This window comes from Sorex araneus, chromosome 1, assembly GCF_027595985.1.
Source record: "Sorex araneus isolate mSorAra2 chromosome 1, mSorAra2.pri, whole genome shotgun sequence".
Classification (NCBI taxonomy): Eukaryota; Metazoa; Chordata; class Mammalia; order Eulipotyphla; family Soricidae; genus Sorex; species Sorex araneus.
Window position 1 is genome coordinate 94,171,220 of NC_073302.1, and position 21,222 is coordinate 94,192,441.

General features: G+C 38.3%; 1 protein-coding gene across 1 annotated transcript in view; it reads left to right on the plus strand.

Moving 5' to 3' along the window:
- Window positions 1-21,222, plus strand: part of CCDC83 (coiled-coil domain containing 83) — a 43,908-nt gene that overhangs the window by 3,431 nt on the left and 19,255 nt on the right. Inside the window, exons 2-4 of the mRNA XM_004612972.2 lie at window positions 7,302-7,386; window positions 17,957-18,119; window positions 20,278-20,445. Of these exons, the coding sequence (XP_004613029.1) occupies window positions 7,302-7,386; window positions 17,957-18,119; window positions 20,278-20,445 (416 nt within the window). The remainder of the gene's footprint in view (window positions 1-7,301; window positions 7,387-17,956; window positions 18,120-20,277; window positions 20,446-21,222) is intronic.

Consider the following 21,222-nt stretch of genomic DNA (forward strand, 5'->3'; position numbering starts at 1 on the left):
TTGCTATAATGTGCTATATGAAAGAAAAGTTATAGGTGCTTCAGGGCTTAACTAAAGAACCTGATTTAGAAGCACCCATAAAAGTTTTGAGGTGGTGATTTTGGAGCTGATCTTTGGAAAAGAAGTAACTTATGAATGTACAGAGCATGAATATAAAGATGAATATATGATAGAGGGATGATTTATGGAAAAGATAGCAGAGTACAGGAATTGAGAGAAGGAAGAGAGGACAACAGTAAACTCTGATGGGTTGTCCAGATAGAGCAGAATCTGTAGAATACTTGAGATTTGTAAATGAAAGCCATTATTGGATAAGGATAAGGTTGAAAGTGAAACCTGTGGTGCTGATGACTCAGTCTTTAAAATAATTGTCTTTTTATTTATTTATTTTTTAATTAATTAAAATTTTTTCAATGAATCACTGTGGGGTACAGTTACAGGCTTACAAATTTTCATGCTTACGTTTCAGTCATGCAATGGATCAAGGGGCTGGAGCAATAGTACAGTGGGTAGGGCATTTGCCTTGCACAGGGCCGACCCGGGTTCAATTCCCAGCATCCCATATGGTTCCTTGAGCACTGCCAGGAGTGATTCCTGAGTGTACAGCCATGAGTAAACTCTTAGCATTGCAGGTGTGACCCAAAAAAGCAAAAAAAAAAAAAGAAAAAATCCATACAATGGATGGAGTGTCCATTCCTCCACCAGTGCTATTTTCCACCAACAATGTTCCTGTACCCCTCACATTTCCCCCCACTCCCTTCCCTCCCCCCCTCTGCCTCTGTGACAGGCACCTTTCCTTTTACTCACTCTCTCCTTTAGTTTTGTGCTCTGCAATGCAAGTATTGAGTGGCCATCATGTTCGGTCTATAGTCTACTTTTGGCATGCATCCCCATCCTGAGCGGGCCCTCTAAGCACCCTACTTGATGGTCCCTTCTCTATCTGAGCTGTCTTTTTCCCCAGCATGTGAGGCCAGCATCCAAGCCATGGAGCAAACCTCCTGGTACTTATCCCTACTATGCTTGGGTGTTAGTCTCCCATTCTGTTACTTTATTCCAAAGAGCTTTCATGGAAAATCCAACTCCTTCTTGAGACTATAGTCTGTTCGTATGTTCTTGAGTGAGCAGTTAGTTTAAGGGTCAGAAAACTAAGAAATGACTCTTCAACAATTGAACTTTTCAAAAATCCTTCCTGTTGGGGATGGACTGAACTATCAGGGCGAGCCCACGTAGATTGTACTACAGACAGGAACATTTCCCCCCTTCAAGCTGCCTTCAGAAAATAATTTCAGTATATTGAAAAGAGCAGTTTTCCTTCTCTCACAGAAGCCTGGCTTTTCTTTGACATGCAGATCTCTGGTGTTAGCCAGGCCTGACCTTTATTGTAAATTGTAGGCTCTGGCCCAGCCTAGTCTTTGGGATGTAGATTTCTGGTGCCAGGCCCAGTTTTGTCTTTGGGATGTAAATCCAAGTGCTTTTAGCCCAAGAAAGGTTTCAGTTTGGGTTTTGTATCTTCTTTCCAGAGGCCAAGATTACTGGCCTGCAGATGCAAGGAAATAATGCATATTCTACTGCCTCAATGTTCTTCCTGTAACTTCTTTTGATGCCTTTGGTGACGTCACTGTATTGCACCCTTTAGAGGTACCATGATCAATAAAAGGAGATCATGGGCTCTCTACCTTTGCCAAGAGCCAGAGAGAGCCTTGAACCTCCATGAAACACATTTCTTCTGAGTTCCTTATCTCAGCACCTCTGACCGCATGTACGTTCACACAACACCTTCCCAAGAAAATAAGTGCATAAACAAAAAGAGTTATGTACTTGGAACAGCAGGACTTCATATCTCTTCATTCTCAGCAATGGAAAACTAATTATCAAATGCTTCCTTGGCAGTAGGGCTATCTTGTTGGGGGGGAAACTCCAACAACAATAGTAAGTTTTGTGTTGAAATATGGAATGTAATCAAGGTAAAGAGAAAATGAAGTGAAATTTATCAGTTACGCAGGTGGGGGTGGGAGGTATACTAGGGTTTTTGGTGGTGGAATATGGGCACTGGTGAAGGGATGGGTATTTGAGTATTGTATAACTGAGACATAATCCTGAGAACTTTGTAACTTTCCACATGGTGATTCAATAAAATAAATTAAAAAAAAAAAGAAAAAGAAAATAAGTGCATAAAGCTCTAATGCTGTTTGTAGAAATCTGACACTCCAGTGTTAAACACACAGAGTGATCCTCTCAGAGTAATGTTTTATCTTACCTCCTTAATACTTGTTTCCCCTGCACCCAACTTTCTAAGAGTAGATATAGATGCAGAAATGTATAGAGATCTAGATGTGCATATGGTTGTGGATGAAAATAAATAATTGACTAAAATATAGATTGTTTTAGAACTCAAGTTCACAGATGGTTTAGGTATTTGTGTTTCCATACTACTGAGATTTGGAATATATAGAATGAGAATGTTAGCATTAATTATGGAAGATAAATTTTACCTTGCTCTTCCTCAACAATTTATAATTCCTTGAAGACTATATTTTGCTTCTCTATAAACCATCCTGGTATACATTTTGAGTTTCTTTTTGTTTTGTGGGAGTTGGGGATTAGACGACTGTGCAACGTCTGCCTGTGCTTAGGGATCACTTCTGGCAGTGCTCAGGGTGCTGTGTGTGGTGCCAGGGATCAAACCTGGGTCAACTGCATGGAAAACAAGTGCCTTACCCACTATACTATCTTTCCAGAACCTAGAGTTTCCTTATTAAGTAGTGATGAGTCTTGTCTAAAGACAAAATTATATTTATGAAATAAAAAGAAGACATTAATTTTATCTATTGCTATAGGAAATAAAAAATATAAAATACTTACACTCAGTGATGAAGCACCTTCAATGAAATAGACCTTTTCTTAACTACAAGTAAATTATTCAGATATTCTGGAGGAGTAATGGTAGTGGGGAAAACTATAAATCTAAACTGCCCTTTGATCAGGTTTTTCGTGTATATGGTAACTCCATGTTGAGAAAAGATCCTCAAACTCTTGGGCTGTTTTTGAGGAGCTAAGATAGCTAATCCTAAATCTGCAAAGGGATCATCTCTATTGGCAGTTTTTTAATTTTCACCATTAGACTTATTTCCTCCCAGTTTTCTAGAGGTATGGATACAGATATAGGAATAAGTGTGAATATAGGGGCCAAACTATAGTACAGTGGGAAGAGTGCTTCTCTTGTTTGAAGTTGACTCTGGTTCAATCCCTGACATGCCATGTGTTTTTTCTTTTTTTTTTCTTTTTTGGTCACACCCAGTGATGCACAGGGGTCACTCCTGGCTCTGCTCTCAGGAATTACTCCTGGCAGTGCTCAGGGAACCACATGGGATGCTGGGAATCAAACCCGGGTCAGCTGCGTGCAAGGCAAACGCCCTACCCACTGTGCTATCACTTTAGCCCCCCATGTGGTCTTTTGGGCCTACCAGGAGTGATCCCTGAGTGTAAAGCCATGAATAAGTCCTGAGTACTGTTGGCTGTGGCCCATAAACAACTGTAGCACTGTAGCACTGTTGTCCCGTTGTTCATCAATTTGCTCGACCAGGCACCAATAACATTTCCATTGTGAGACTTGTTGTTCCTGTGTTTGGCATATCAAATACACCACAGGTAGCTTGCCAGGCTCTGCCATGAGGGCAGGATACTCTCAGTAGCTTGCCAGGCTCTCTGAGAAGGATGGAGGAATCAAACCCTGGTCAGCTGCGTGCAAGGCAAACACCCTACCCACTGTGCTATCGCTCCAGCCCATAACAACACATTAATAATTTTTAAAAAGAATGTGGATCATTATGGGTTTAAAGTAAAAACAGTTTTCTTTAAATCTATTTTTTCTCATAATTTCTATTTAAATGGTATGAAGGGAGAAAGTTGGCATACTAATAGCAATAAAAAGAGGACAGGGTGACTATGTTACTAGCAATTTCTTATTGTGCTTTAGAATAGTGGTCTATCATTTTAAACTACTTTCATAGTATTGTCTCATTGTTTTCTTACTCCCCTTGCTTCAGCATTTAGTGTGACATAGAAGTTACTAGGGCACTGGATAGATGAATGTTTTCTGAAAATAAAGAAGTCTGAAGTGAACAGCAAAGCTTAAATTCTCACAGTGGCTAATAGGATAGAGTTTTGGAGTTCAACCTTGTTTATATTCTGATAAATTCTTTCCTTCATGAGGCATTAGAAGGTTGAAGCAAATCTCAAGGTTTTATTTTTTGGATGTTAAACCTGTAACTACATTCTACTCCCCCAATCTGGGTGATGGAATCTTTAGGACATCTCAGAATTCCTCTTGAGGCCTGATGATGCCACACAGATCTTTCTTCCTACTTCAGAAGGAGCACAAGAGAAGATCATAGGTCCATTTGTTTCTAACTGTTCTGATAAAAGAAATGGTAGGATTGTCACGTTGTAAAATAGAGCAAGTAAAAGTACAGAAAAATCAGTTAAAGTTGAATTTCAGATACACAGTCAACTTTTTCAGTTTATGGTCCATGTAAATCTTCAGTCTATGCTTAGCCATCATCCAGGAAACTCTAAGTTAAAGCCAGAAAATTAGCCAATCAACCCACAGACTCAGTCTCAACCAGAGATGAAGACCACGTACTTGAGATTCATTTGCCTATTCTATATGTGCAAAGAATTAGGATTATTGTTATCATTTTAAAATATACATGAGTGATTTGCTTAGATTTTGCATAGAATGTTTATTAGCACATTTTTCTCCTAAGAATGGGAGATGTAAATGGTTTGATCCTTGGTACTACAAATAGGAGAGAGAGAGAAGGAAGAGGGGGGGCACTTCTTCAAAACTTTTGCATGTTTTAGCTCTAGAAGTAAGAGGGGTTTTTTTCTTATTAAGCAATAAGCCTTATTTCATACTATTGTGAATAAACCTATCCATTCTATTTATTATTTTTCTCATATCCTGTTATTTCACCAGAGTATTTATCAGGTGCATAGCACTGTTGTCCCATTGTTCATCGATTTGCTCGTGCAGGCACCATTAATGTCGCCATTGTGAGATTTGTTGATACTGTATAAATAATATATTTGTGTGTTTGCTTCTTTATTGTCCACTGAATTAGACTCTTTGAAAACAAAGATCATAAAGGTCATTTCTGATAGCATGTAATACCTGAAACAATTATTGTAACAGAGCATTAGGTCTGTGTAGGATGTATGACTCCATGAATGAGACTACTGACTGATATTAATTGCTAATCCTGGAATTCAAAAGAAACTATAGAGCTCCTATTCTTAAATATGTATAGAAGAGTAAGCCACAGTTTAAGTAGGTTGAGTCCTTAGAAGACTAATAAAATCCAGATCTAAATTCAACTTAAATTTCAAATATACTAACAGTGTTGCTTTTCTCTCTAAGGATACAGTGTTACAAATATATTGAGAGTTATGGGGAATTGCTGAGGACGTAAGGATCAACATTCAACATTAATTTAGTAGACACTTCACGCTAAAAAATTCACATAAGATTTTTTTAACTTTTAATCCAGAGACTGGGTAATTTATCTCCACTAACAGCTTGGAAATAGAACCTTAGAGAATTTGATATCAGGTAGATACAAATCAATTGGGACAAAATGGGAGCCTTCTTGTCCTCTCCCTCATTTTATTTCATTTTTAAATGGAGATGTCTATGGTTAACAGTACTATTAATAATGGTTTCTTACGTACATGAACCCAACACACACCCATTGACAGTACCTATCTCTCTCCCACAAGCACCCCAACAGCCTTTCATCCCTCCACTCAATTCTGTGGTCAGTTCTCCCATCATGTTACCTTTTGACCCTTGTTACTGTTTTGCTGTGTATTTTTTTTCTCTCTCTCTTTTTAAAATTCCAATGAGGGATAAACCTGAAGCTATTGACATTGGCCTCTTTTGGTCTCATTTAAAATTATAAACCTCATCTCTTTCAACCCAAATGGATCTTCACAAAATCCTTTACCTGGTGTTTCCTTCTCTCTCTGAGCTGCCATTTCCCCAGCATGTGAGCCGTTTTCCAAGCCGTGGAGGAGACCTCCATTGGGGTTGAAAGATGTGTGCCGAAAGTAGACTATAGACCGAACATGAAGGCCACTCAATACCTCTATTGCAAACTACAACACCCAAAAGGAGAGAGAACAAAAGGGAATGCGCTGCCACAGAGTGGGGTGGGGTGATGGGGGGTGGGATGGGGGTGGTGGGAGGGATATTGGGAACATTGGTGGAGGGGAACGGGCACTGGTGGGGGGATGAGTAAACGATCATTGTATGACTGAAATGCAAACATGGAAGTTCGTAAGTTTGTAACTACTGTACCTCACAGTGATTCACTAATAAAAACTTTTTAAAAAATAGATAAAATAAGATTATAGACCTCAGGGGTCAAAGAGATAGTACAAGCGTCCATCCTGGGTTTGACCCCTGGCAACCTACATGGTACGGTCCCCTGAGCCCTACCAGGAGCAGTTCCTGAGTGCAGAGCCAGAAGTAACCCTTAGCATTGATGGGTGTGGCCCCAAAACAGAAACAAAAACAACTGTAAAACTTACTAACTAAAAAGATTTACCTACATTTCAAATAGCCATCAAAAGACCTAAAACTAAGTCTATCAATTTTTGTCTTTTTTTTTAAATTAGCAGATACTTAACAAATATTGGTTGGATGTAAGAAGATATATTTGATGTTACTCAATCTCCCTCCAAAAGTATTTGTGTCAGGAAAGAAGCTCCTATTACGTATTGAAAGTGGTATACTAATGACCTTGAAACAATGGTTACATATAGTTTACCTAAATATTTCAAAAGGATATACTTTCTGTTATAAAGCCTATCTGTGGTTTATCATTTTTGCCTGAATTCTTTTTAGAATTCTAAGAAAGTTGTTTTCTATGTGGCCTTTCCTAGATTCCTTTAAGCTAAATTATTAGTAAATATAAAGTACAAAATTATGACTGTAAAATACAAATGGGAAATTATTTTTTAAACTGATCTCTCTAATGTAAATATCAATTTTTTACAGTAAAATAGTAAAATTAGTATAATATATTCAGAAATACACAGTATTAAGAAAGTTTTTTAACAAAATTAGTAAAAAATATTCAAAAATACAAAGCATTAAGAAAGTTTCCTATTTCTCAATGGGTTATCATAATATAATTTACTACTGGATTTCACTTCAAATGATTTTATTGAATTAAAAATTTTGTCTCGTTAATATTTTAAAGGCTAAAAAATTATAACACATTTTTATTTATTACCAGCTGTCAAGCAAAGGAGAATATGTTAGAACGATTCATGATTCAACTGAAGAGACTTAGGGAAAAGAATAAAAAGTTTCATGATAGAGTGAGTATAAAATTTAGACCCTGTCTCTAGTCATTAAACATTTACACATTTGCTATTTAAAATTGTGAATTTTGATGAAATATATTCTAGAAAATGGTCTTCCTTAGTTCTTGGGTTTAGCAGCCGACCTCCACTACCCCACCACCGCTACACTCCAAGTCGCTTTCCACACACTCGGGCCAAGGCCTCACGCATGAGTGAACATATTCCTGGACCGCACAACACATCATCATTAGGGAAATATATATATATGGCTCTTGGAGAGCCCAGCAAGCTACCGAGAGTATCCCGCCCACACAGAAGAGCCTGGCAAGCTCCCCATGGCGTATTCGACATGCCACATACAGCAGCAATAACAGTCTCATTCCCCTGACCCTGAAAAGAGGCCCCAGTCGTAAGGAGAGGCTGCTAAAATCTCAGGGCTGGGATGAGTGGAGACGTTACTGGCGCCCGCTTGAGAAAATCGATGAACAATGGGATGACAGTGATACAGTGATAGAGTGAAAATTTCTGGTTTGTGTAAGTTAAGAGGGGTCTGCTGTTCCTGCTCATTACAATATAAAGAAAAGTAAACTTGAATGACTTTGTTTTGCAGATTGAGACACTTTATGTTCAAAATTTTAATTTTCTTAAATAATTTAACTTATTTAGCCAAACTATAAAACATTATTTTTTCAGCCTCTGAATATTTTTTTATAAATTTTCAGACTATGTATATATAAATGATATTTGAAAAGTACACTCTCAGTTGTTAAGATGACTAATTTAATATTTGATAAAATATCTTACTGGGGCTGGAGAGAGAGTCCAGTGGGTAAAGTGCATGCCTTGCAGCCAACCAGATTTGAACCCAGCAGTGCTAGGAGTGATCCCTGAGCACAGACCCAGGAGCAAGCCTCAAGCACCAAACCAAAATAATAATATAGTTTATAAAAATTGGATTATCGAATGGATATATTACAATCAGGACTAAAGCTTAACAAAAATGAAGCTTGGGAGCAAGAAATGATAAGTAACAGCAGCAACTGACCTTCAAGGTGTTTGATGAATGAGGAAATACCGATGTCCCCTATTAAAACACCATTTCATGTGGACCATGAAACTCCCAGATTCTTGTCTAATAATTAGGCAAATTGTTTAATAGAATCTGGGATCAGAGGCCTGATCATACTAACTATACAACTTACCTCTCGTTGTTTTGATTAAAACTAGAATAAGCCTCAATTTCCTTCTTGTATAAATGGATTCCTGGGGACAATGAGATTGAGATGCTTGCATTGTACACGGCTGACCCTAGTTTGATTCCCAATTGCCCAAGTACCATGAAGTGTGACTCCTGAATACAGACCCAGGAGTAAGTTCTGAGCAAAAGCCCTGAGCAAAAACCTGAACAATGCTAAGTGTGTCCTCCAAATAAAAGGACACACAACAAAAATAGGTGTTCTGTGTAATTTGTTCACTTAGCAAATATTAATTTGGCAAGACAAGCTCTCTGCCCTGACATTGTCATAATTCTTAAGTGTCAGTCATAACAAAAGACAGAAATTCAGATCTGTGGGTGGTAATGAAAAGACATTTGATTGAGATACTTGAATGCAGTTCCTATGATGAGATCCAGAGCACACTAGAGAAGCCAGCTGCCATCAAGAGAAGCCAATGCAAATCACCAGTGGTAGCAGGACCAAGGAAGAACTCTCTCCTAGCCCACAAGTTGGAATAAGAAATAAGTTCTGGTTTACACAAGTAGGCTGCGCCTGCTCTCCCTGTCATAAGTGGAGACAGCAGGGACACATGTGGAAAGTTCTAGCTCCTGTTTATCTTTTTCTTTCCATTTATCCTGCTATTGCCCCAACTTAAAAGACCATCACCTCTTACCAATCCTTCCACTGTTCAGTACATTTTCCACCATGCAACCAAAATTATCCTTTGACAGTTAAAAACTTTGTAATTCCCAAAATACTGCATTCTCCCTCTATTGCCACTCGTGTTTGGTGCTCTGAAGCCGCTGTGTATGGACTGGATCAGGATGGCTCCTCCTTTTGTGCTCTGCTTCTGTGTGTGCCGCTGTGCTCTCTTCTGTCTCTCTCTCTATCTCTGACTCTGTCTCTGTTGTCTCTCCTCTGGTCTCTTCTGACCTCTCTTCTTCTGATCTCTCTCTCCGGAACCCTTCTGCTTCTCTCTCTGGAGGCCCCCCTTGCTCTCACTTCTGACTCTGACTCTTACTTCTGACTCTGACCCGCTCTCACTTCTGACTCGGACTTTTACTTCTGACTCGCTTTGTGCTCTTTCTTTCCCTTGCTTCTGGCTCTGATGACTCCCTGATTCTCTTTTGTTTTGTGCTCTACTTCTGTGTCTTCTTCCCTGTTTCTATGTGTCTTCTTCCTCTCTGTGTCTTCTCCCCTTACAGTCTTAGTTTATATAGCAATCACATAGGGTGGTGACACAAAGGTGGGTTGAACATAAACAAATCAACAAAGAGGAGTAAGACCATTTCTCCAGGAGATTAACAAAATCTCATCTAAGGAAATTACTCCAGATTACTAGGAGATCCACTCAAGGGTGGGATCCCATCCAGGGTGTGTCACTTCTTTCCTCAGCTAGTAATCCACTTAAATAGTTATACTAAATCTACTTCTACTATTTCTAGCAATGTCAATCTGTATGAGCACAGTAAGAGATATATTAAACTTAAAGTTTGGTTCTTTCTGAGGACATCTCAATATATATTCCAGACTACAGTCCTCAAGCCAGGTTAGTCTTCCTAACCCCAGCAGGGTCCTAGTCTCGTCGCGTTACTTTTGGATTATGACAGCACTTATCTATGACCATGCTCTCAACTTATAGTTGAGTATTGTGGCACTTTGGCCTGGCCCATTTCAATGCCAGGGTAGCTCACAGCTTGCTCTGGGTCCATTCCGTCCCTCACCAGGACCCTGCTTTTGGGGTGCTAGGAACTAAGGGCAACTGAGTCGAGAAAGCAGATGCCCAGAGGTAAATATTATTGGAGTAATCAACTTCCAAGTTACAAAGCATAATATTAACTGTCTTCCTGTGTTCATACAGAAAGGACATTGCTGTAAGGTAAACTAAGTTCCCTGTGGTAAGGCTAAAAGGACAATCCCAATGTTATCCTACACCAGACTTTTTCCTTCCCAGTGATTGCTTTTTCTTTTTGTTTTGGTGCCATACCTGATGTACTGAGAATTTACTCCTGACTCTGTGCTCAGAGATCTCTCCTGGTGGGACTTGGTGAACCCTAGGTGGTGCCAGGGATCTAATTAGGTCAGCTGAGTGCAAGGCAAATGTTTACCTGCTGCATTATCTCTCCTCTTTTTGCTTTTTTTCCCCCTCTATCCAAGGTGGAATATTTTATAAAATCTGTTACTATTATTAAGTTTAAAACTCTTTAACTTCATTGCATTAGCAATGAGATCTTATCTTCAGATATCCCGCATGAATAGGTGTTCAATAAATATTCAATGCACTATTTCTTACTAACATGAGTGAAAGGAAGACTGCTTGGGATCATAGATATTTAAATTGCTAAATCAAACATAAACCACTAGCAAGACTTACTTATATCTTTGGTTACATCAAAATCAGAAATACCTTTCTTTCTTTCTACCCATCAGTTCTTCCTGTATGTTAGATTTGTTTGAACTCTGACCTGCTTTAAGAATATTTTCTGTTTGCATGCCTTGCCCCACCCACTTCACTAGACATTCCTCTTCATTCTTCTTTCCATCACAACTCTTCATCACAACTGTTCTGGTCAGTTGTGAACCTCACTTAGCCAGGCCCAGAATATTCTTATCCTTTACTTTACTCTTCACTCCTTCTCCAGTCACTGCTGTTGTCCGGAGACTTTCTTCCTTTGCTTCCAAGACATCATTTTCTTAGGACATCACTCCTACCTCTCTGGCCATTTACCCTAGCCTTTCACTCATTGCTCTTTCCTACACCCAACCCTTAACTGGGCATTTGCCAAGGACCTGATCTCAATTCTTCTCTTTCACTTTTTACTCTATCTGAGTGATCCCTTTTAACACCATGGATATATTCAGTGACAATTCTCATATGTATATGTTTATATAATTCTCAAATACATGTGTATATATGACAATATTTCATGACACAGTACACTAAAAATGAACACATATATAAACTGATAAAAATTTAAATAAAGTGTTTAATTTATAATGTATCAATGTCAGTTTGATAATGTGCAGTGGCTCTATGAGATATTATTGAGAATAACTGAATAACTAGATGGGAACTTTGAGTGTTATTTTGGCAGTTTCTGTCCTTGTGAGTCTTAAAAGAGTAAAATCCATTCAATGACTCTTTAAGAACAAAACTAAACTCTGGTGGAGAGCGTATTGTTGAAACTATCTATGGATGACACTATCATTGACAGTATTGTAAATCATGGTACATCAAAAATAATAGGGGAATAAAATAAAATATAAATTCCTTTATTATAGTTTACTGAATTCCCATTATTCTGTTTTATAATGTAAAGTTATTCTAATTATTATCTAAACATCAGATAATAATTATTTGCTTAACTTTGGTTGGATAAATGTCTGTCTTTTATATAATGGTAGATTTACCTAACCTATACTCAGCATATCATTTAGAATAATTTTGCAGATAAAATGAATTTTGAGTATTGTCAGACACAATTCTGTTCCATTTAAAATATATATGGGATTTGGAATGTTTAATATAGACACTATTAAATGTTACAAGATTTAATGTAACATTCAATTACACTTTATGGATTTGTGATGCTTGTTTTTAAGTTCTTATTTATTTATTTTGGTAAGTCTGGTAGTCCTTAGAGCTTAGTCCTGGCACAGTGCTTGGAAATCACACCTGGCAGTATTCAGAGAACTAGATGTGGTGGTGAAAATCAAGCTCTGGATGACCACATTCAAGGCAAACACCATACCCACTGTATTATCCCTCAGATCTCTGTGATGCTGTTTTGATTTACATATAAAGCTATATGTTGGAAAGAATACTGTGCTAAAAAATTATCTAAAAGGACTGTATTCATTTAAAAAAAATTTTTATTTTATTGAATCACCGTGAAAAAAATACAAAGCTTTCAGGTTTAAGTCTCAGTCATATAATGATTAAACCCCCATCCCTTCACCAGTGCACATGTTCTACCACTAAGAACCCCAATATACCCCCCTCCCGCCCACCCCCCATCTAAGTAGCTAATGATCTTCACTTTATTCTCTTTATACTTTGAATACATTCAGTATTTCAATAGAGAACTCACTATTATTGTCTGGAATTTCCCCCCAACAATCAGGCCTGCTGAAAAGGCATCATTTAATAATTTCTTTTCATTGTTGAGAATGAAGACTCTATGAGCTCGCGTGGCCACTCTTGCAGCTGCACAGTTTTGGATTTCTGATATTTTAGCTCAGTTCACAGTCTAGATGCATTTCTGTAAGAAGCCACTCTGGGTGCCAAAATGGGTTAGAAGACCTCTCGAATCATAGTCTTTAGAAGCAGAGGGTCCTTTGGCACGCCGCAGCTCCAAATCTTATCTGGGCGGAGGACGTGCCAGTTATGCCCCTCCCTCCCATGATCGCCTAGACTGTATTCATTTTTGAGAATTATTTGTGCTAAGCATACAAAGTAAAAGGATAATTTCCTTGTATTATGATATTTTTCTCTTTAGAATATTTTGGCTTGTATATAAAGGCACATAATTTTTATCTAAAAGTGGAATTCACAGGTCATTTCTGCCTTACTAAAATTTACATGAGTATGATCAAAACCTTCTTTAGAATTCAGAACATACTTACTAAAGGAATTTTATTCTTCTACAATAATAAATGGAAAAGTCCATATTTAGAAAAAGTACTGGTAGTGCTTTAGTTTGACAAAGATTTTTCCATTGTTATCTTCCAAGTTAATATGTCAAGCCAAAATAAAAAAAGGAAAAAAAAACAAAAAATATGTTAAGTCAACATAATTAACTTTTTTTTGGTTTATTTATTTATTTATTTATTTTTTGCTTTTTGGGTCACACCCGGCGATGCACAGGGGTTAACTCCTGGCTCTGCACTCAGGAATTACTCCTGGCGGTGCTCGGGGGACCAGGTGGGATGCTGGGAATCTAACCTGGGTCAGCCGCATGCAAGGCAAATGCCCTACCCACTGTGTTATCGCTCCAGCCCCAAGCCAACATAATTAAATTTATCTCTGTAAAACTAATATATACATTTTTCATTCAATAAAATGGAATACTTGTAATTGAAGAAAGTAATAAATTATCTATTGATAATTTTGCTTGGTATTAAAAATTATTTTAAGATAATTAACTTGCAACTGTAAGAAACTAGATATAGAGACAGTCTATACTAACTATATATAGAGAGAATCTATACTGAGAGCATGCTCATATGGTCTCTGGTAACCTCTCATCAAAAATAGAACACAGCGATCAAATTAACACCAACAGTATTAATGCTGACAGATTCAAGCTAGAGCATTTTCATCACTATAAAATTATTCATAGGGGCCGGAACAATGTGTGTGTTTGGGCCACATATGACTGTGCTCAGGAATTACTCCTGACTCTTCACTGAAGGATCACTCAGTGGGTTTGGGTGGGTCATATGAGGTACTGGGGATTGAACTCAGGTTGACTGCATGCAAATCAAGACTCCTACCCACTGTCCTATCATTCCAACCCCTCAAATAAGTAAAATTCTACTTAAAAAGGAATCACACACTCCAGGTGTGGTCTAAAATATAAAAAATATGCCTGTTAAAAACTACATAAAATAGGGGCTGGAGTGATAGCACAGCGGGTAGGGTGTTTGCCTTGAACACAGCCGACCTGGGTTCAATTCCCAGCATCCCGTATGGTCCCCCGAGCACTGCCAGAAGTAATTCCTGAGTGCAGAGCCAGGAGTAACCCCTGTGCATCACCGGGTGTGACCCAAAAAGCAAAATAAAATAAAATAAAATAAATAAAAACTACATAAAATCATTTATAGGGAGCACATATTTTTCTTTTTGCATAAGACTCCCCAGACCCCCAGGATTCTGTGTAAGGGGCACTTTGTTAACTTGAACGTGATTCATGTAAAAAGCCTCGATACATTCAGGGTTTGGCCAAGTTCAGGACATGCTGACTCATTCCAACATCTGTTCTTGCCATTTTTAAAGCTAGACTTGAGAAAATGTATAGAGATATTTGCTCTTAGTCCATCAAATCTCATACACTCCCCAAGGAAACAACCAGTGTGACCTTCCTTCCCTTAATGTCCCTGGTCTCCCAGCCTGTCTGCTTAGCATTACAAACAAATTTACTTTCTATATAGTTTATACAACACAGAAGCAAATGGAATCATCAAAACTTATATCATGCTGAGTGAAATGAGTCAGAAGAAGAGGAATAGACAAGAATGACTGGGTTCACTTGTGGTATATAAAAAGTCATAATATGAGATTAATATCCAAGAACAGTAGAAACCAGGACCAGAAGAGATTTGGTCCATGGTTGGAAGCCAGTCTCAAGTGCTTGGGGAAAAGACAGTTAGGATAGAGAAGGGACCACTATGACAAAGATACTGGCAATGATAACTGTGGATAAGAACTGAGGGCTGAAAATAGGTAAAGGAACAAACATGATAACCTCTCAGTATCTGTATACTGATAACCATAATAATGCCCAAGGGGTGGGGCAGAGAAAAAGAGAGAGGAGAGAGGTGGGAGAGAGAGAGAAAGCTAGAGTGAGGGAGAAAGAGGGAGGGGGGAGGGATGGAGGGAGGGAGGGAAGCAGAGGATGGGAGAGGGAAAGAGAAGGAAAGTTGCCTGCCATAGAGATCAGGCTGGGGGGAAGATGGAGGAGGGAACTGGGGTCATTGTTGGTGGGAAATGTGCACTGGGGGAGGGATGGGTGTTGGAACACTGTATGACTGAAAACTGACCATGAACAGCTTTGTAACGCTATATCTCACAGTGATTCAATTAAAAAACAACAAAAATATTTTATTAATAAAAGTCCATTTCTGATCATTGTTTTATCTTTATGGTGTTACTGAAGTCAATGAGGATTGGTCACTGAATTTGTTGGTGCTAGTTAATCCTTTGTTTTATTCTAAAATGTTTAGAGTTTCATCTTTTACATTTAAATCATGATACATTTGGAATTAATTTTGGTGGGGGGGATGGGTGTTTGATCATTGTGTGGTTGTACCCAAACATGAAAGCTTGTAACTATCTCACCGTTATTCAAAAAAAATTGTGTGGAATGTGAAGCATAGGTCAAGGTGCACTTCTTTTCCTTCTGTGGTGGAGAAAGAGAAGGTCCTGGCTTCTTCCTCTATCATGGCAATAATCCAATCAAGGAGACGCAAGATGGCACTGGAGCCATATTTCAGTGGGTAGCATCACAGCAGCTGGCTTGAGTGTGTTCCTGGCACTCCATATGGTCCCCTGAGTTCTGTCGGGAGGACTGAAGTGATCGCTGGTAATTCCCCATCTAAGCAGCTGTATATCTACAGACCTTGCACTGACTCATTGGCCCAGGTGGTCAAAAATTAGCTGAAGGATTCCCACACCTTTTAGTACAGTTTAGAAGATTACCCGAGGCACCCCGCCCCCCCCCCTGCAAAAAAAGAAGAGTATTCTGTTTAGGGCCAGGGCAATAGCTCAAGTGCCAGAACACATGCTTTCCGTCTCTGCAACTTCCCGGTAGTCCAGATATCACCAAGAACAACCCCTGAGCACTGACTGCTCTCCCCCACCAAAAAAAGGGAATATTCCAAAGAAAAGATCTGAAAAATTGAACCACTCGATTTTAAATATCTTATCATTTTCATCTTTATTAAATATTATAAAAATTATTCAAAGTCTTTTTGGAAGATGGGAGACCTATTAACACTTGCTGTCATATCATTGATTATATATTGCTCTTAAAGTTTTTAATTAAGATTCTAAGACATTGAAATGGCTATCACTTGGAATAGCTGTGTATGGGATCATTGCAAGTATATTAAGCTTACATTCAAATCTCATCTGAGGAGTTTACTGAACTAGTGCCTATTCTGTAACAAGTTTAAGAAATTAATTTTTCCAGCCTTCTGGTTTAAAGTTTTTGAGTAATAAAAGAACTGAGTTTTAGTAGGTTTTAGCACTATCAATGAATTGCAAACATAAATCATCTAAAATAATGTGTATATTCAAAGTATAACATATAGGTCAGCAAGCTTTGCCTCACCTTGATTGTGACAAAAATACAGGATAACAAGCTTCATGACAAACTTAGTTAGAATCTTTGTCTTTGCAAGATCCTCAAGTGCTTGGCATAAACATTAGCTTGAGAAGCACCGACTTAGGAAGCAGTTTTGGGAAAGAAAATACTCTTAGTTAAGAGTATAAAATACTCCTACGAATATTTTAATTTAAGAGTATAAAATACATGAATATCAGAAATAAAATTTACTTTTGAAACCAGAGTAGAAAAATACTAAATATGGGAGAATAAATAATTTTAAATAGAAATATTAAATCATTTTGCCCATATATACTTTACTCAGTTTAAGGAATTGAAGGAGACATATCAGGAAAAATAAGGGAGCATTAAACAATTATAAGGAATGTGTATTAACTTTATACATGCTAAAATATCTGTGCATATACACAATAAGATAACAAGGGCAAGAATAAACTCTTAAGTTGATGGTATAAGAAGTTTTTTAAAAAAAAATAAACAGATATCCACAAAAGGAACTTAGTCCAAGTTCAAGCAGAAGTGTTGGAACGATTAGAAATCATCAAGTAACCATCACCCTAAGAGATGGAAATTAGGGCCCTTAAAGATAGTACCAGGGTAAGGCACCTATCTTGCACCCAGCACACCATATGGCCTTCCAAGCAGTACCGGGTCTGATCCCCAGAGAGGCAGAAGTAAGCCCAGAACACCATCAAGTGTAAACTGAAAACAAAAAAGATAAAAGGAAAAAGATGGTAATTTAGGCCATTTGTAAAAAAAAGCAAAAAATAATGTAAATTTCACAAGGGCTGTGCCTTTTGTCTATTTTGTTCACTAATATACTTCTAGTGCCAAAAAATGTCTGGCCCATAGTAAATGTTCCATAAGTATTAACCAAACGAATGAGTGCTACATAAGAACAAGTGTTGAATTGTATGACTGATGCAGTCATACAATTCATGAACAGCTTTGTAATTGTGTATTTCATGGTGATTCAATTAGTAAAATTTAATAAATAAAAACTAAAAAATAATAAAAAGAACAAGTGTTGATGGTAAATTGAAGAGATTTACCTAAGGCCAAACAATATTCATTAATACTTAGAGCCTTTGAAAACTTTAGTGAGGAGTATGTATTTTATATTTTATACCCAATAGTAACACTGTTGATAAATTTATTTTTGAGTCTTCCACACTCCATATGCTTTTAGGCATATTATTGTATAACTTACTAAATGTTCCTTTCTCACTTTGAAAGGCTCAACATATGACTATTTTAAGGGCAAATAAGTATTTCTGCTACTGTTTATTTTTGTGATAGAATAAACGCTTGAAAGATGAACAGAGTTGGCACTTACGAAACCTAATAAAGGAACTCAGTGAAGAACGGCCAGAGGGATTGACAGCTGTGACAAGAGAGGAAGTTGAGGCAGCAATGAAGGGAAAATGGCAGTATGAAAGAGATCAGGAGCAAAACTTGAAAGGTAATTTAGGAAAATAGTCAAAAAGTTGCTTCAAGTAAGTTAGTTAATGTGTTAATGATTTATTCCTAATAAATGCAGAATCTGAGAGCATGTTTCAAATTATCAGCAACCATGGGCACATCTAGACAAACAGGCAAGGGTAGTAACTAAGTGAGCAAATACTGCTTGCCAAATGAAGACGGTAAGTAAGAGCAAAACAGAAGTGAAATTGGACTCTGAGCACGGGATCAATTCCTATTAGATGCCACCCTGAATCCTAGAGCAAAGTTTATTTCTTTTGCAAAATTTTCTTGTTTGATGGCTATGTTGGCTTCATTTTCAATTTAGAGTTGAGAACAATAAGTTGATATAATGAAGAAGCTTCCCCAACCCAGTTCACCTAAGGGATCCAGATTACAAAGAGGGATTAGAAATGGGGAAAGAAGGAAACTGGAGGACCAGGTCAGAATTTATGTGAGGTGCTGGGAGGATGTGTTGTGCTTAGAATTTGCTATCTCTTCACACAAGGTGGGCCCAAGCAAGTTCTCCTTAGATGACAGAATGAAGCAGCTTTAAAATAAATTGTTTCCACTGGCTGCAGAAGGATACAAGTTGAAATCACTACTCCCAGAGATTCTCTGACCAGAAAATTTAAAAATACTAATAAAAGTACATAATATATTACACAAAATAGGATTGATATCATGCTATCACAAAATAATAACAACTTGGGAGTTCCCATGATTATATGTAATTGTCTTAAAGTTCTCAATCATAGGATAAAATAAACACATTTACTTTATAATTGGACACTTTGTTTTACTTAAATTTTCAATCATGATAGCTAACTAAGTGATTTGAATTGATTTCCCAAATTATAGACATAAAGTAGTATTTATAGTTAACATGATTTTAATGTCATACTTTAACTTCATAAAATTAAATTACAGCATTGTAAAAAACTAAAGCACACCGAGGGGTGTGTGCACTCGTGGGCTCTCCGGGTGGCGCTGTCTCACCGCCCACGTTCAGTGCCCTGGAACCGCTGTGTGTGGCTGTCGGTCAAGGGCAAGCGACGGAAGGAAGAAGGCCAAACTGGTTGCTCGATCAGTTTATTTCATTCTCTCTCTGCTTCTCTCCCGGCTCTGGATCTCTCTCTGGATCTCTGGGTCTCGCCCCCCAACCCACTCTTATAGCCTAGTTAAACCCCCCCCCAGCATGAGGTGTTTGGGGCGTACACATAGGTGTGGTCACAATCAATAGGGTAAGGTTCCTTTCCCTCAGGGGATGCTTCTCCTAGGATTGACTCTCTTTCAGCAGGAGGATCCACCCAAGGGTGGAGTCCCATGAGTGTGTTTCTCCTCTCCTCAACCAGTAAACATATACGAATTTATAATATTAATAATTTTGTATGGACACAATAAGAAATACATTAAAGCTTATAGAATTGCTCTCCTGGGGCCATCTCGATCTCAGACTACAGTGCTCAGGCCGGACCAGTCTTTCCTATCCCTAGCAGGGTCCTAGTCTTGTCATTACTTTTGGATCACGACAGCATTTGTCTATGATCAAGCTCTTAACTTATAGTTAAGAATTAGGCACTTCGGCCAGGCCCATCTCAATGCCAGGGTAGCACATAACTCACTGCTTGCCCTGGATCCATCCCATCCCTCGTCGGGACCCTGCTTTTGGGGTGCTAGGAACTGAGGGCAACTGAGGCTTGAGTGGAGAAAGCACATGCCCAGGAATGAATAATATTTGAAGCCAATTAAATCCCAAGTTACAAGAGCATAATATTGTCTTCTTGTGTCTATACAAAAAGGACATTGCTTTAAAGTAAATTATTCAAAAGGCATAAGGGGAGGAGAAAGGCAATATTAACTTATAACATAAATTCAGTATCCTAGAAAGGTCTGACCTTACAAATTAGCAGAGTCAGATTAGGGGGAGAAGCTGATTAACTGTTTTTGGGGAAGAGAGCATAGAGAAGTGATTACAGCTAAACAAAGGGATGGGAGAGATTTGGGAACACCTTGATGGGTGAGACTGGGGTAAGCCTAAACTCCGGGAAAAACCGGGACAAGCTCCTCGTGGCAAGGGGGGAGAGGACAAAGTAATGTCATCCTACACAGCATATAATGATAGTAGAAATGACTGGATATTGATTTTCTTTCAACAGCTATGCGCTTGCAAATAATTAATGCTGAAAAGTTATTTCTTGAGAAACTCAGTGAGAAGGAATATTGGGAAGAGTACAAGAATGTAGGCTGTGAACTACATGCTAAAACCATTGTCTCCTTACAACAAGACATCAACACAGTTAGAGAGAATGCAGAAAAAATGGCAGGTCAGTTACAACAAAGCTAGTTCAAATTCAGGGAAAAAAATATTTAGAGGGAAGAATTTTGGTGGAAAAATAAAAATGGGTGCTCTCTGAATCTTTTGGAAAAGGTTGATGGAGGAAGTATTGAAATGCTCACAGAATCAACCCTAAAATTGAGAGTGGGTATTAAAGAGATGGGTTCAGGGAATGGCTGGGGATGGGGAATGGGTGGGAGATGGAGGCGGAGCAAGAAAGAGGCTTCATTCAGAGAATCGTGTTCTTGTGCTCCAAAACCTGGGTCTGAGACAATTTCATTGAGGTAGAAAGGTCCTGGGAACGGTTCAATCAGGGGATTCACATGAGGGGAGAAGGTGACTTAACTAGACTGGAATCACAGCCCAAGTTATAGAGAAGTATTGAGAAAATCTAAGTGTAATCAGAATGACAAATACAATCCTTATTACCTTTTCTTCCAATGCTGCAATGAAGTAAGTGATCTCTGATATACCACAGTCACATGTATGTAAGCACTACAACCAGAAGTAAAGCCCATATTCATTGCAAAAATAAGGAAAGGGGGAAATAATAAACTTTTAAAAAAGAAAGTAAGAAGGAAAATGGAGAATACATGTAGCAAGATGACATCAAGCATGAAGACTATGAGGAAACTTATCTGTTGCTGACGAGCACAGAGTGGTTTAAAAGAACACCATGGTGGAAATGGGAGAGGGGGGCAGGAAGGGTGCCTGGAATTCCTGTGGAGGCCCCGCCAGGAGTGATCTCTGAGCATAAAGAACAGGA